The 16,184-nt window shown below is 43.5% G+C and overlaps 1 protein-coding gene across 2 annotated transcripts in view; it reads right to left on the bottom strand.

The window, feature by feature from the left end:
* Window positions 1–15,558, bottom strand: part of pcnt (pericentrin) — a 39,364-nt gene extending 23,806 nt beyond the window's left edge. For both annotated transcript variants that reach the window (XM_071517419.1, XM_071517420.1), the window contains exons 1-24: window positions 15,414–15,558; window positions 13,872–13,898; window positions 11,321–11,497; window positions 10,650–10,793; window positions 9,177–9,326; window positions 7,980–8,914; window positions 7,444–7,812; window positions 6,252–6,675; window positions 5,661–6,077; window positions 5,351–5,569; window positions 4,827–4,922; window positions 4,509–4,652; window positions 3,896–4,130; window positions 3,588–3,667; window positions 3,137–3,434; window positions 2,847–2,947; window positions 2,459–2,570; window positions 1,991–2,117; window positions 1,633–1,752; window positions 1,471–1,549; window positions 1,003–1,107; window positions 470–581; window positions 340–380; window positions 60–194 (exon numbers count right to left, since the gene is read on the bottom strand). In XM_071517419.1, coding sequence (XP_071373520.1) covers window positions 60–194; window positions 340–380; window positions 470–581; window positions 1,003–1,107; window positions 1,471–1,549; window positions 1,633–1,752; window positions 1,991–2,117; window positions 2,459–2,570; window positions 2,847–2,947; window positions 3,137–3,434; window positions 3,588–3,667; window positions 3,896–4,130; window positions 4,509–4,652; window positions 4,827–4,922; window positions 5,351–5,569; window positions 5,661–6,077; window positions 6,252–6,675; window positions 7,444–7,812; window positions 7,980–8,914; window positions 9,177–9,326; window positions 10,650–10,793; window positions 11,321–11,497; window positions 13,872–13,898; window positions 15,414–15,461 — 4,695 coding nt within the window. In that variant the 5' untranslated portion in view covers window positions 15,462–15,558. The remainder of the gene's footprint in view (window positions 1–59; window positions 195–339; window positions 381–469; window positions 582–1,002; window positions 1,108–1,470; window positions 1,550–1,632; window positions 1,753–1,990; window positions 2,118–2,458; window positions 2,571–2,846; window positions 2,948–3,136; window positions 3,435–3,587; window positions 3,668–3,895; window positions 4,131–4,508; window positions 4,653–4,826; window positions 4,923–5,350; window positions 5,570–5,660; window positions 6,078–6,251; window positions 6,676–7,443; window positions 7,813–7,979; window positions 8,915–9,176; window positions 9,327–10,649; window positions 10,794–11,320; window positions 11,498–13,871; window positions 13,899–15,413) is intronic.
* Between the last annotated feature and the right edge of the window lie 626 nt (window positions 15,559–16,184).

The following is a 16,184-nucleotide window of genomic DNA, read 5'->3' as shown; positions in this document are numbered from 1 at the left end:
ATGTATGAGATTTCATCTTCAATGAGAGTATGCGGGGGTCTGTGCACATCTGTATTTACCTGTTGTGTGTTCCTCTGCAGTTCTGCATCGTGCTGTTTACTCAAGGCAGACAGTCTGTTCTCCAGGGTTTGGATGATGGTCATTCTTGTCTGCAGCTCCTCAGTGTGACACCACATTCTCTGCTCAACCTCCACCTAAATGGAATCACCACAGTCATCACCTTCAATGACATAATTTTAACAACCTAGCATTATGTGGCCCATAAATTTAGTGTGTAATTTAGTGTGTGGATGTTCTGTATCCATGTGCAAGACTGCAAAATTTAAAATCTTTTCTTACCTCAACCTGCCTCGCTGCCTCCAAATGAACCCGCGTTAGCTCTGGGCAAAGAGATTGAGTTTGCTTAGCAACATCTCAATACCAAATGTCATACAGTTGTGATTCATTAAGGAGTATATGTATGTAGTACCTCGTATGTGACTGTCAGAGAGTCTGGCTCTGAGTTGCTCCAGCTCCAGGGCATGACGAGTCTTCAGCTCCTGCAGGTCTTCATAGTAACGGTCTGTGAGGTCGGAGCGCACCTAATGCACAAGTGATAATATAAAATAAGTAAATGAGAAAGTGAGGGCACGTGTCTGCCAGGAACCTATCTTTATGGTGCTAGCTTATTTTTCTCTTTTTTTGATTTTTAGAAAGGAAAGAATGGGCTATTGCACCTTCCTGACACCAAGTGATTTGAAAAAAGGGCTTAGCATGTTTTAGTGTTCATGGCACCAAGTACAAGAAGTTACAAATACCTAAACTTTTAGAAAAAGAGCGCCACACTTCCAGTGGGTTTTTAAAGGTGCTTAGTAACAACAAGAGCTAAAAACAGCACCTCGAAACCTCTGTTTATCACCACTTGCTTTAAAAAAAACCCCAAAAAAACAAAAAAGATATGTCACAGTGGACACAGAGACTAATCTATTAAGGAGTGAAGGACAGATTGAGTATGTATCTGACCTGGAGCAGCTCTTCCTTATAGGAGAGAGTCATAGAAGAGCGTAGGTTGGCCAGCTCCACTGTGTGTCTCTCCTCCAGCTGCAAACGCAAAGCATCCAGCTCTTCCTAAAAGTACAGCAAGAGACATAATACACCAGGTAAGACCTAGTAATGAGTATCACAAGAACAATGCTGCCGAAATATGCAGAAAAAAATCTGGCACTGTGAAAACCAAGCTGGAGTTCTCTTGGCAACTTTGCTAAGACTGGCTGAAAAATACATTTGGTTGGTTCTCCAATGCAAGCACAAAAACAAAAATCTTTTTCCCTCTCATTCTGTCTTTCCAAATCAGAAAATATGAGAAATGAGATCTTAACAACTGGGCAGTTACTTTAATAGAATACAACAAATGTATCCAGTGACAGCAGGTGTCTTCAAAATGTCTTTAGTTACATGTGGGTGTCTTAGCTCTTGTATGTGTGAAGTTACCTTGTGTTTCTCCAGTTTGAGCGTGATATCAGCAAGTACATCATTTTTCTCCTCTTCACCTTGGCCTTCAGACATGGAACTGAAACAGAGACCAAAGCCATTGATATTCAAAAGAACATTGCGTGAAGTGTGCAGTATGTTTATCTGTTTTTACTCGCGTACCTAGTATCCCCGGTCCTGAGCACAGACTCCTCCAAGGCTCCTTCTACCAGCCTCAGCTGCAGCAGAGCAATTTCCTCTCTGTAGCTCTCCTCTGCTGCCCGCAACCGCTGCTCAAAGTACCTGAACAAGGAGTAAGGAGTAAGTGTGTGTGTGATTTGTGTGGGGTCAGGGTAAGGACAGGAAGTGGAAAAGTGGAATTTCTTTTCTTTCTTTTCTTAATATCATATTTCCCTGGTAAAATAATTAAAGTAGTAGTCACATTTTGGAATCCACCAGCCACTGTGTTAGGTGAAGAAAAAGGTTCCTGTCCTGGTGAGAGTGTATACATGCAAGTGTGTGTGTGTGTGTGCGCACTTACCTCCTCAGGCTCTCCAGCTCAACCTCATTCTGCTCCCTGATCCCTTGTCTTTGTTCATTAAACTCTGCCTTCAGGCGCTCAATGTCATCAACACGAGATGTGCGAGCCAGCAGCTGCTCCTTCAACTCTGTGAGACGAGAGAAAGGGAAGCAACACAGACAGTAAAAAAGGATTAGCAGCTGGAAACACATGGAATACATGCGATGGCTGTCAGAGGCCAAAGTTATTAAAGTTTCCTCATCTCCTTCATCTGTCCCTGACGCATTATATTTTTTAATTTGCAAAAGACGCTGTTGAAGCAGTAAAAGGTGTAACTATGTTTTGTGCCGGTGTATGTACCTGGTTAGTCTTGAATGTGTTTAAACCAGGTTGAACCTCTGTAATATCTGAATCCTATGTAAATTCAAATTGAATTCAGTAGATGCAAATAAAGCATTCAAATTGTCTCTGCTAGTTTAGCCATGTTACCTCCCAACTCTTGTCGGCTAGTCCTCATGCTCTCCAGCTGAGTCCAGAGCTGAGCTACTTCTTGTTCTTTGCTCTGTTTCAGCATGGCCTGCTCCTCCTGTAGGTGCGACACCTGGTAGACAGAGGGGAAACAGAGTACTTATTGCAAGTCAAGTAAGTAAGTCACTTATTGTAAGGATTTCAACTTTAAGTTATTGTAGGCTTCCTATTTGTATTAGAGATTGGTATCAACTAAATGGCTAAAAAGCCCATAAAGTGAAAAAACAAAACAATACTAAAAATACTAAAATACAAAAAATAAAAAGTTCTATTGCTAAATGTCAGTGCACTTACATGAGAAAAAAAAAATTGAGACAGGATACATCTAACTGTGTTCCAGTGAACTCACCTCTTGCTGCAGTTGCTGTTCCTTCTCCTCTAGGTGGCATGCATGTTGCTCTTTCTCCTGCAGCACTGCCTTATGACTGGAAACCAGCTCCTCCACAGCACCTGAGCAGCATTCAGAACATAGATATGCAACACAATTATAACTACAGTGCTAATTTCTTCGCTAAATTAATTATTTTAGTCTAGGCTAGGCTATGCTAGGCTGTTGTAGGCCGATTGTTATATTTAGATATTAGGTAATTGCCAAAATTGAAGCCCAGAGGCAGAGAAGATTAGAGAGATGGAACTCACGGGCAGCTGCATCCCTGTCACCCCAGGCTTGGCTCAGCTCCTCCTCTAGTCTCTGGTTCTCCTTCTTACTGGATGTCTGGACTTCCTCCAGCCTGGCTCGCGACTCACGCAGGTCTGACTGGGTGTGGGACAGGGCTGCCTGGGCTTCAGTTAGAGCTGCCTGGGTTTGGGTGAGGGAGATCTGGGTGTTGGCGAGTTCTGTCTGGGTGTTGGCAAGGCTCTTCTGGGTCTCTGAGAGGGACATCTGGAAGTCTGACTGGGAGCTCTCAGCCTCCTTCTCCCACTGTGATCGTAAAGCCTGAGAACAGCAGAAGGGAAAGAAAATGAATGAGGAAAATAAATACATCAGTAAAATATAAAAAAGAAAATACAGATGTTGCAATTGTATCGATTAGCCATTTAAATCTCAGAACTACTATGAACAAATGCATGATTTGTATGACAATTTTACCTGTATTTCTTTGGCCTGCTTCTGCTCCATGGAAGCTCTCTCCTGAGAAACACGAGTCTCCCACTGCTGCTTCACTTCATCTGAACATGCACATACAACAAACACAAATAGCATTCACCTACGTCAACAAACAAATGAGAGTTATGTATGTTTTCATGCTCTACTTTTTCCTGAACAAGCCTTTAACGACTCTGAGGCCGATTCATCCACATGCAGACTAGTACACTCATGTTTAGTGCACCCAAGGGCAAAAACCAAACAGAAAAAAAACTGTCTGACTGTCCATTTGAATAGTACTCTACACTCACCCATGTCCCGCTGGTGCAGCTCACGCAGCTTCTCCTTCTGCTCCTGGTTCTGCTCTCTGAGCCGGTCCAGTTCAAACTGCTGCTGGGCCTGCAGGACTGCGCTCTCCTGGCCCCACTTCTCCCTCAGGGAGGCCTGGACCTCGCCAAGAGCCGCCTCCCGCTCCTGCTGCAGGTTGGCCTGGGCGAGGTTGGTCAGGCTGAGACGCAAGGCTTCGAGCTCGAGGGACTGTTGGGTCTATGGAAAGGCAAGGAGGGGATAGAGGGATCACCTGTTTGTGTCAGAGCTTTTCCTAACTATAGTAGTGAGTGCATCTGGAAAAAGAGTCAGCATTTACATATTTAGCTGACACACTTATCCAGAACAACTAGTAATAGGTAATAGGTGCAAGAGTAGAAAAACGCTTAACTGCTAGATAACCAACATTACAAATAACCAATAGTAAAGAGTGCAAGGGTCAGAGCCATAGTGCCCTAACAAGATTCCTGTGATCATAAGAGTGACTGAAAGAGAAGCCTGCAAGGAAAAGAAATAAACATAAAGCTGAGATTTTTTTTGCTGCATGGTGTGGCTGAGGATGTTACCCAGAGAGTGTGTGTGTGTGTGTGTGTGCACCTGTGTCTGCTGCAGTTCAGCCTGGTGGGCAGTCTCCATGCTCTCCCTCAGCTCAGAGGAGAGCTCCGCCCTCAGCTGACTGAGCTCCTCCCTCTGCTTGGCACACAGCTCCGACACTGTCCTCTGGTGCTCACGCTCAGTCACCTGCGGAGGAGGGAGGGGAGAGAATGGGACAGATGGGAAAAGCTGAAAAACCTTGAAAGAACTTTAGAAGCAAGCAGGATACTTTGTACTTGAGAACTCCAGAAGCCTCCATCAGTCAGATGCACTAAAGTAGAACTTTTGAATCTTCTCTTCTGTGAGTATGAGTCAGTCTACCTGTTTGATTAGGCTGATCTGTCTCTTCTGTTCTTCCTCTATAGCGGCCTTCTGCTCCAACAGCTTTGTCTCCAGGCACGTGTTCAAATCAGACACCTAGACATATACACAGATCAAGAAATCATGACAATACTGCAATGAGAAAAAGGCAAATCAGTATTGCAGCGAAGTCTGCACAGCTGGAAGATTGCCCCTATAGTTAGGAAAAATGTATATAAAACGAACGGCAGAAATAACAATTACAATTTCAACACAATTGTCCATATATCATGAGATAAATATCCAATCAACAGCCAGTCTCAAACCGCAGCACATACTGGAACTTATACAGAAAAAGAAAAAAAGATCTACAGGAAACACTGGCACACCCTTGTACAAGAATCATATATAAATGATAAAGTTCAACATTTTCAAGGGAAAACACTGTCATGGGTTACACCATCAACAAAAGTGATAAGGTTAACTTTTATGCAGAATACTGTGATTTTAACCAATGCTTCCCCAATTTCCTTTTTGAATCCCACCTCTTGTTGATGTTTCTCCATCAGGCCTTTCACCTCTTCTTGGTGAGATTTCCTGAGCCTCTCTGTAGCCTCCTCCACAGCCAGGACCTGCCTCTCCAGGAGAGCCTTCACCTCCTCCTCCCTCTCCCTCCTGTGCTCCTCCAGAAGATGCCTCACGTCAAGCAGCTCTTTCCCTTTCTCCTGCCGCTCCTCCTCCCATTTCTCCTTCTCTTCAGCCAACTGTAAACATGATTTCACACTTAATCTCTGGACAGTACAAATTCAAACAGATTTGGATCGATGTGAGCAAACAACACATCATCTTTCTCACCTCATCATCCTTGGCTTTCAGCAGCTGCTCAAACTGTTCAAGTTCCTCCTCCAGTACCTGCTCCATTCTTTTAATCCGTCCATCCATCTCTTCCTCTTTCCTCCTGTGCTCCTCCCTCTCCTGCACTCCCTGGGCCTGCGCCTCCTCCAGGTTGGTCAAGTTTTGTTTCAGACAGAGGAGCTGAGACTCCAGTTCGCTCCTCTCGCTCTCGGTCCTGTCCAGACTGGCCTGGCTCTCCTCCAGCTCTCCCTCTAGTCTCTCCACCTCTTTTTGGACGGTCTCCACCTGCACACGACTGGTGTCGAGCTCCTTTAAGGTGGCATCCAGCTTCAGAGTGCTTTGACCCAGTAGGGCTGCTGTGGTTTTATGCCTGGTTTTAGTCTCCTCTAGCTCTGACATGACCTGGTCGCAATGGGCCTTGAGAGAGAGAGGGAAATTATTATTTTTTTATCTTTCTATGCATCTTAATATATTAATTTGTTTTATTTTTCTCTGTTTTATCAATTTCCCCCACACCCATTCTTTAATCCTTCTTATTTAGGATTAACAAAAACAAATTACAGCTGCTGTGTAATAGTATTATCGGTATACCTGTAGTGCTTGTAGCTGTTTGTCACCTCTGAGGTCCAGGCTTTGTTTGGGAGAGTCTCCAGCCTGCTTCATCTCCTGCTGTTTTAGACCAGACAGGAGCACAGTCTCCTTCTCCTGCACCTCCTTCAGCTCCCCTAGAAGTTTCTCTGGCTCCACTGATGGAAAGGTAGAGGGGAGGAGCAAGGCAGTCTCAACCTCCTCTCTCCCCATCATCACCTTTTTCTCTTTGTCTCTCTCTTCTAATAAGGCATTGAGTTTGTTCTTAAGGTTGTCTTGTTCATGGGCTTTCAAGTTCATCTCCTCCTCAACACGTTTCCTCCTCTCCCTTTCATCTTCAAGTTTGTTGTCACATGTCCTCCTCTTCTCCTTTTCCTCTTCAAGTTCCCAGAGAGCCTCCCTGAGCTCTTCTGTTACTTGGGCCCACCTGAATGCACAGAAAGATAATCAAACAGTTATGTTGATTCAAAACTGAAGAACTCTGCATTAGCGGACAAACCTATGTATTGTTGATCAGGGTCCCTGTTATTAAAAGGTAACAATTATCTTTCCTGGGGTCCTATAAAAACATTGATATTTCAAACAAACATTGATATTTTGATAGTACAAATGAGATTATGACTTTACAATACAATACAATAGAAGATTAATGAGACACAAATGTGAAAAAATACAAACCAAGTGAATAAAAACAACCTTTTTCATTGCTCTTTTAAAGAGCGAATCGGTGCTAAATCACATTTTTAAGTGGTAAACATATGGCTTCTATAGAGGGAATATCATTAATCCTGTAATTAACTCAACATTTAAGTCCTGCATCCGTTTCTAGTGGCAGAAAATTGTTGTTGCGCTGCTCTTTATGGACTTGATCTGGGTAATGGCACTGTACATTGCTTATTGCTTGATTACTTGTATCCATGACTTTGCAGTGACATCAGTGTTTTGTTGACATCACCATAGACTCCTGAACAGCATTTCATTATAACCACAGACTATACAACAAATGACCAAGAAGAACAAGCAAACAAGAAAAGATATTTTAAAAAGACTGAAGTCCTTGGAGGATGTGACCCTCACTCTCTGCCACCAGCATTGCTGACACCACGTAAGTCTGCAGATTAATGCCCCAATCTGTTGTTTCATGATATAACAAGCCAACTAAATAAGCACACACCTTATGTAACAGCTTCCTTACCTGCTCCTGGCCTCCTCCAGCTCCTCAGCACTCTTAGTGACTTCCTCCCTTAGCACATTCAACTCCCTCTCCTTGAGGACCAGCTCCTCTCGGAGCTCCCCACACTGCTGACTAAGCAGCTCCTTTTCCAGGTCCGTCTCCTCACAGTGCTGCTCTGAGGTTTCACTCATCTCCTGCTCACCAGTGGTGGAGTTGTTAAACCACTGAGATGGAGACTGAGGGGTGAAGTTATCAGCCACAGGGAAGCCAGGAGATCCTGCTGACCATTGTGGGGCAGAGAAGTCGTGGAGGTCATTGTATTCTTCATGGAGAGAGTGTGAAATGGGCAAGTGGGCCTGGTCACCCAACACTTCACTGTTCAGCTCAAAACTGTTAAGACAGGTGCAGAAAAAACTAATTAAGGGATTTAACTAGCCGATATAACAGAAAAACAGGAAGTGAAACAGGTTGTAGATGTTTGAGGTGCATTAAATGTACATGCTGGATTAAACATTAGACCCACACACACAGAATGGCAGTCAGCATTTTCCTCTGACCTGTAGTTTGCAGAGTTGTCCAGCAGACTGCGTTGTTCCAAGCTTTCATTGGCCAGGGAGGAGTGTGAGAGTGCAGGCTGGGCTGAGGACAAATAGCGCTCCATCAGGATGTCTGCATCCTCAGCAATCGATACATTCAGACTGTCCTGACCAGGTTCAACTTCCAGATCGGCCTCTTCCATACTAACCCTCTCATCACAACTAAAAATAACTCTTGCCTGGTTCTGCTTATTCTTAGAAGCTTTGAGTCCCCTGTCCTCTTCCTCTCCAAACTCAAGCACTTTTTCCCTCTCCTCCAAGAGCTGCCTGACTCTCTCCACCTCCTCTCTGTGCTCCTCTTTGAGCTTCCTCATCTCTTCCTCCTGTCTCTCTCTTTCCTCCTCGAGGCTCTGGAGATGCAGGGCAGAGCTGGCTAGCTCCTCACTTAATCCCCTCTCTGCTTCCTCTAGCCTCCTCCTCAGCTCCTGCACCTCTCTGTTCAGCTTCTCCTTTTCCTCCTTGTACTGCTGGATCTCAAGGCACTGAGTTTGGGCTTGGCTCAACTGGGACTGGAGGTCATGCAGCTGTGCCTCCCTTTCTTTTCTCTCCTCCTCCCTGCCTTTCTTCTCCTCCTCCAGTAAAGAAAGCACATGTTGGTGATTCTCTCTCTCCGCTTCTAGTTCGGCACATATGCGTTGGCTGTTTTGTCTCTCTTCATCCAGTTCAGTCCTCAGTCTGCGTAGGAGAGCATCTGGCTCAGTGTCACCATCAGTGCTGGAGCCTTCCAGGCTTGATGACCGGGAGCCAGGACCTGCACTCCCTGGTTCCCCTGATGGCGCCTCCCCATGGTTGAGGTCTGCATCGTGGGAGCCATGTCCAGACTGAGGCTGCTGCCGCTGAACATGAAGGACTTCAGCCCCTGACTGACTTTTGATGCGCAGAAACTCTACACTGGTCTGAAACACAATTAAGAGAAAATTTAGGTTTAGTTGTTGTGCATATGATTACAGAGGGGCATATACAGTAGGACTATGCAGTTATTCCAGGGTTCCCACCATAGCCCTCATGTAAAAGTCCATGACTTTCCATTGCTTAGAGCACTTCCATGACCTAAAAATCATGTGCATTCCTGGATTGTTAATGTTGCGTTTCAGCTCAGTAAAGTAAAAAAGTTACGCGTCTGCCTCTGATTTAGAGTTGTGAGTTGCATGCATGTACCTGCTGCAGCTGCCTCTGTAAGGCCTGTATCTGTCCAGCAAGTGACTGTGCCTCCAGTTGGACCTGGTCTCTACTGGCCAGGGCCTCCTGCAGGTTGGAACTGAGCCTAGCAATGATCTCATTACGCTTCTCCACAGCCTGCTGTAACTGCTGCAAGTAGAAAGCAAGGCTGGGTCAGTTTAACAAACACACACACACACAAATAAGCACACACACTTTCCTAAGACTTACTAAAGTACAGTGTCAACGAGCAAACATGTACTTCCATCTTGATCAGTCATAATATAAAAATAAGTAGGAAAAATAGAAATATTGATTATTTCCCCTTTTAAAAACAGGTGAGTGGGCAGTCCACTGGGCAGACTGAACTACTGGATTATCTGAGTACACAGACAAATGCATATTTTGACCTGAGGCAATGTATTTCCCCATATGGCATCATACATAGTGTGATATGATCCCTTCACTCGTCCCTGATGACGAGACAGATTGTATTGATTAGGGTGTGATGGTATGATCCCCTCATCATGCAACACTGGGTTCACAATTGAACAGTGACAACATCAGATATTAAACAGAGAGTAAGAGTAAAAAGCAATTTGCCTGTGATGGAACATGCTAAAACTGAGCTACTTGCTTTGTCCTTAGCATGGTGATGAATTTGGGGAATATTACACTCAAAGAAGGAAAAGAATGAGTGGATGGGTACATTACAAACCACAGAACAAGGTATGGAGATGCCAAGTGGAGAAATCTGAGCAGACTGTTTTTAATAGACTCAAACTGCTAATGCCGTTTTGATGTATCTGACAGAAGAAGAGAAGTATAATCCTCAGTATACCTCTACATACAGGCTACAGCTAGGTGAACTATGCTGCTTTTACAGATCAGTGCAGGCAGAGGAGAGGAGACGGTTACAACCCCAGTGGGTTGGGGATGACACAGAATAGAGACACACAAATTCACACATTCTTACTCACACATAAAACGATACTATAACAAGAAGCCCCTGGGTTTACAGGCAAATAAAGCATGAAAACAAATTAATCCATGTGACCAAACACATCTAGCTAACCCATAGAGGATGTTCAGACACACTTATGTACGTGCAATAAAGGAATTTGCAAGGAGACATGTACACAGGCACACTGTCAAATGTAAACCAGTTAAAGGGCCCAATTTTCATTGCATGAATTTACAGCATAGCATTATGACGCAACATGAACATTCATGAAATAAATCCCATTTGCCTATCCTATACCTAAGCCCAGTTTGGAAAACAAGGAGAGGCATATGATGTCTCAAACTAAACAGCAACAACAAATGTAAGCCAAAAGTACTACTTAAACTCGCAAATAATTAAAGTTATAACACACACATTCATAAATAACTGGAAGGTGACATTTCCAACCCTAGAAAATGCAAAAATGGTATATAATTTTCTGTAAATGCTCTGTCATTGACTGCGTTTACCTTGAGCTGCTCTTTGCCAGTGAGTGCAACTAGGTCCTCCTGTCCCAAGTCCTCCACAGGGGAGGGGCTTTGGTCCCGGGTGGGGGACCGATCCTTCTGCCCTCGATTCTGCTGGACCTCTGATTTCCTGAGCTTTTGCAGTTCCTAAAGATTTAAAAAATGTTTTTTGAATGAAGTCTGATCCCCCCCTCCCCCCTCCCTCAACTGATTAAAATGGCCAAGAAATTCTTAGTGCAAATATTTATTAATATAATTCCAGTTGCCACAAATATATGCATGTAAATGTTGAGAGTGAACGCCCCCCCTCTTTAAAGGCAGTAAATAGTGCTACAGTTAATCCTGGTCAGGTTGCTATGACAACATGCCCTCCAAGCAACTTGGTGGTTACTGACCTATTTCTCTAATGTATGTTTACCGACAGGGGCACGGACCACTTGTTAAAGCATACCATGAATAAACAAAATTAGACATATGGGTCGAGTATTGTGACCCATGGTTCTAGGCCATACCAAACAATTACGTAACTTTGGCTGATGAAAGTGACAAGCTAGTTCAATTAAGGTAGTAGTCTTGTGGTCCATACAACATTCTAGTATTCATTCAAATGTCAGCATTTTCCCTTGTAACAGTATCATTAAAGCATAACTGATGTATGGGAACCAGTGATGTACCTCATGGTTTGTCTTGCTATTCTGCTTTGTGTCGTTGGCTGATGGAAGTTCTGGTTCTAGGTGGCGGTCTTGCGTCGAGCAGTCATTCTGCGAGACATCCTGGCCCTTCCTCTTCTGCGTCTTTTTCGCCGCCCCCGCACCGTCACCTTTCGCCCGCCTCTGTCGGAAGATAGCAAGCTGCGCAGGAAGGACAGCGAGAGGTAGATGGACACATAGGTCAGGACCACCGAGCACCACCACACTATCAGCATGGTGAGGCTCAGGGGTCAAGGGTGAGAGGGGAAAAGTGTCCAGGATTTATCTCTTCAGTTGAAAAAAACATAAAAAATCATGTTGAAACGACGAGGCAAACCATGAGTGCATGATTTTCACCATAGAAAAGAACCAAGTTTGGAAGCCCTTATTCAGATGAGTCAGAGTTATGGAGCAAAAAAGACAGTGCCCAAAGAAGCAAGAAGAAATCCCAAACTCAAACCCAAAATAGACTACATCATAACCTGATAGGCTATGTAAGTTCAAAATGAGGTGATGGTGCTAAATATTCTCAAATCTCCAGACAGGCTATTTCAAGACCACGAGAGAAAAGGTTTAAAGATTAAGTGACAGACATTGAACAAGCTCAAAGCAGAACAGAAACAGAACAATGCTAATAAACATCCTCAAAAAAAGATTGAAAGATTGGACAAATCCATCTCAGTCACTTTGCATTTCTTCAGTCTGTAGAAAAGTCAAAGATCAGAGAGAGGCACGTTGGATGACTAGAGCTTTTTGGAGCATCCCAATGGCCTCTCTGGAATCATGAAAGGAGGAAAACATCAACGAACAGAACGGATGATGTTCATTCACGATGAATAGCAACATTCCCAATCAAGCCACAAGCAAAAATCCATGACATTTTGCTTGAATTCCTGCAGGACCGATTTGGTACAAATCCACTTCAGGTCATTTCTCTTTGCATCACACACCCTCTCTCTCTCTCTCCCCCTCTCTCACAATCTGCCTGTCTCTTCTTTAAGCAGCTTACATCAGATTACAGCAGCTCACATTGTGACAGAGACCCTCATAAAGCGCTCCATCAATTTCTGACAGTCAATCATTGACTCTCTTTCTTGCTGGTAGTCAGACCTGTCAATTCTTCCTTATCAGATCAGCTGCCAATCTCGTACATAGCCAGACACCTGCTCCACTGTCCAGATGCAGATCTTCAAATCTGTAGGGAACAGCGCACTCTTCTTCACCCCTCATCATTTCACACCCCGTCACAGCCTTCAAAGCAGTGAGATCCACAAACTCTGAGCAGAGGATGGCAAGTGTCTAGACTAGAGGAAGAGGGTGGAGACTGGGAGATGCATCCACATGGAGAGGAGGAGGCAGAGCTGTGTGTGGCGAACAGCATCAGTGTGTGCATGCTGAATTCAATTTGAGATCACATGGCCCCAGGAGATCTACTGTTGCCTGGAGCAATGAGTCACATACATGTGCATGACAACACTGTATGCACATGTGTACCAATGTTCAATTTGACTATGTGCTCTGCCTGGTCTTTGAACCGCATTATAGGTTTTTCTGTGTATCCCACTTCGCTCCAGGCTTTGCATCCACCTCTTTCTCATCTGCCTCTTCAAGGTCTAAGCTACGTCTATAACAATCATTACCTTCCCTCACCAGTCTCACACTATGACCACTCCTCGCCTCACATGTTACATCTGTTCTCTTAATCACTGCCATCCAAAACCCCACCCTTTCTGTCCTTCTATTACCCCATTCACCGCCTACGCCTGCCACAACACACATCATGTCCCAGAAAGACATATCAGCAAGAAGAGCTGCGCTTGGCCTGAGGCTGCTTCCGTACTATTGAAAGTCTGGCTAACTGGCTGGCGGAAGCTGGCTGCGTCCACATGAGATGTAACTGGACTTAATGCTGAATGCTGCTGTTGTGCTCTAAACAATACCAACACTGAGGCGGGGGCAGGCTGCTGTGTCTAATGGTGGCCTATCTTTCTGTGTGTGTATTTGTGTGTGTGTGTGTGTCTGTGCATGCATGCATACACGGCATGCTTTCGTTTTGGCTGAGAATCAGAGCTCTCGATGTGTCCAACACAGTAAAGACGACTGACAGCCCTGCATTACCATAGCAACGGCATCCATGTGAGATGCAAGCCTTTATCAAATCTCATGGGCTCATTGCACCACCTGATGGACTGCAATCAGCATGACACAGTGTTATAAATAAAAAAAACGAACAGGGGGAAAAGGTAGGCAGCCATATTAGACATTCAGCCCACCAAACCGCGAATGCACCACAGGTTTACAGCAACTACAAAGGGTATTGCAAGAGATTCTTTGATGAAGGGCTACCTGACATCTCAAAGTCTACTGCAATCACATCCCAGTGCAGAAAAACAGAAGAAAGCCCTGATTTTCCACCCAAAAGAAAAAGAATCAAACAAAAAAAAATCAAGGAGGCAGAAATCACAGGAATAACCACAGACACACATTCCCATGACAAAGTCCAATGTCTCTGCTCATCACCAGTTTCTATACTTACCGACTGACTTCGTGGCATATTGGATTTCTGTCATAAGGAATAATAGCGGTTCAGTTGAGTTATTTCACCACTGTCATGCATCACACTGATAGGTAACACTGCTATTGTTGAGCGCCCTCATTGTTTTGTTCTGAGCTGGAAGTGCAATACAATGTCTGAAGAAGCGCATTTCAGCCAGCTATTTACAATGAGCAACCTAGTTTTTAGACAATGTGACAGGGTTGTCTGCTTGCAATGCAGGGTAGGCTGTTCTTGATTACTGGCCCATTACTAACACCACATTAGTACAAACAACTCCTTGCCGGTTAAAATAGCTGTAAGCAAAATTAGTATGCATGACATTTCCACGCCAATTTTGCAGTGTGATCACAACAGCAATGTTTCACAGATGGATGAAAAGCATGCCACTTGGGATATGCAGTGAGCCTAATATTACACCACAACACCTATCTGCTCTTGTAGTCATCAGGCAGATACACGTTAATATTACCTGCCTGGTTAGACAGCTAGTGGGAACTAACATTAGCTTAACAACTAACCACTAACATTAGGACTCTGAATTGATCATAAGATAAGATAAGATAGCAATTTATTAATCCCCTTGGGGGAATTCATGTTATAAAAACTGTTAACACCAAAACCCTTATGTTACACTTACAGACCCCAGTTACACCTGGCTTTAAAACACAAAGCCAATTTCCATATGTACACATAAAAGAGTAGCTTCTGCACTGAAAATTAAAACAAAGGGTTGGTCTTATTTTTCATTCTTGACTTGACTGACAGGGCTAAATGCAACAATGATGACCAACAATGGTAATTTACTGACAATGAGTAATAGCAAATGTGTGTTTTTAATGAAGGCAAATGTTATAGCTGTAGGGTTTGTCTATATCGGTAATGCCTGTACTTGAACACGGGTGAAAAATGGACTTTGTTGTTTTGTGTTTTAGTTTGCAATTTTCCAAGTTCAGCTTTTGAAAATACATGTAAATGTATTTTAAACTTAAAACTGACATAACGTTAGCAAAACAAAATCTTGGAACTTAAAACTTACAGTGAGGACAGAAGATGCACCTGTAACGCACCTTGATAGAGCTCCAAGACAACAATTCAGCACAAATGAGTTTGAAACTGATTTCCCCAAATGTACTATTTGTAAGTGTGACTTTGAGCCTAATTAAGACACAATATGTATCTTTCTGTCTCTGTTGGAACTGGGCCCTGAGTGTACGAGATTATCTGATAAAGCCAGAAAGTAACGTTAATAGTATTCGTGAAGTGCAACCATATCATGCCTTTGATAATGATCAAACCGCGGTGTATGCGCGGCAAATGTGTAAAGCAGCAATAAGTGCCTGTAATGTAACGTGCAATTAGAAACCAAGCAACGAGAAACAAAACGGACACTTGAATATCACTAGTTTGGGGGGTGGGTATACTTAGCATTGGTCAAACGCAGGACTATAACAAAAGAGTTGGCTAACTGCTAGCAGCCAGCATTAGCCTGGGTTCAGAAGCTAGCCAATGTTAGCAACAAACCTTAGCTCTTCCGGCTTCTAGTTTCCTCTGTCGCTCATCTTCATCCATCTCCTGGTTAAAACGAAACCATTAAAAGTTTAGGACAAGTGTCCCAATTCAGCTGAAAACCGTCACTCGACTATAAGTTCAAACAAAATCTTAACAGACTCTGAGATTTCTGTAGAAACAACTGTCAACAGATAATATTCAATATGGCCGCCAAGTCTTTTCAACTCCGCCCTTATCGAGTTTCCTTGAATGAACGAACCAATCAACTCATTACGTACCATTTTTTTGGCCAATAGATTTTGTGTCATTTAAATATATTTCCGCATAAGTAAAAAATCCCTCCCATTTACTGCATCACTCAAAACTGACTCATAGACCAATTAGATGACTGTCTACAGACGCCAAAACTGTGATTGTCGCCGCATGTAGCCAATCAGTGTGGGATAAAACAAAAAATACCCTCCACTTCGTTGCTGTGTTTTGAAAGTGCGTGCGTTTACCACTGGTTGAGGAGCAAATAGCGCCATGAGGCGCGGGTAAAATGAAGTGTGTGTTGCATACAAAAACTGGGTGAATCATCAGTTTACAGGCATTCACACATCACACTAGATCTATTTAAATAATGATAATAGAATAATAATAGCCTAATGATAACAGAGTAAATGACCTACATTTACATACATCCTACATACATCATCTTCATCATATCTATCTATCTATCTATCCATCTACAATATCTGTCTCTATGTGTCTAATAATATACATTTACAAAAAATGTATGCA

This window comes from Centroberyx affinis, unplaced genomic scaffold (genome assembly GCF_046629955.1).
Source record: "Centroberyx affinis isolate AG114_WGS23_722 - 3 ecotype Tasmania unplaced genomic scaffold, CSIRO-AGI_Caff_v1 ptg000491l_1, whole genome shotgun sequence".
NCBI lineage: Eukaryota > Metazoa > Chordata > Actinopteri > Beryciformes > Berycidae > Centroberyx > Centroberyx affinis.
This window is presented reverse-complemented; position numbering and strand designations above follow the sequence as displayed.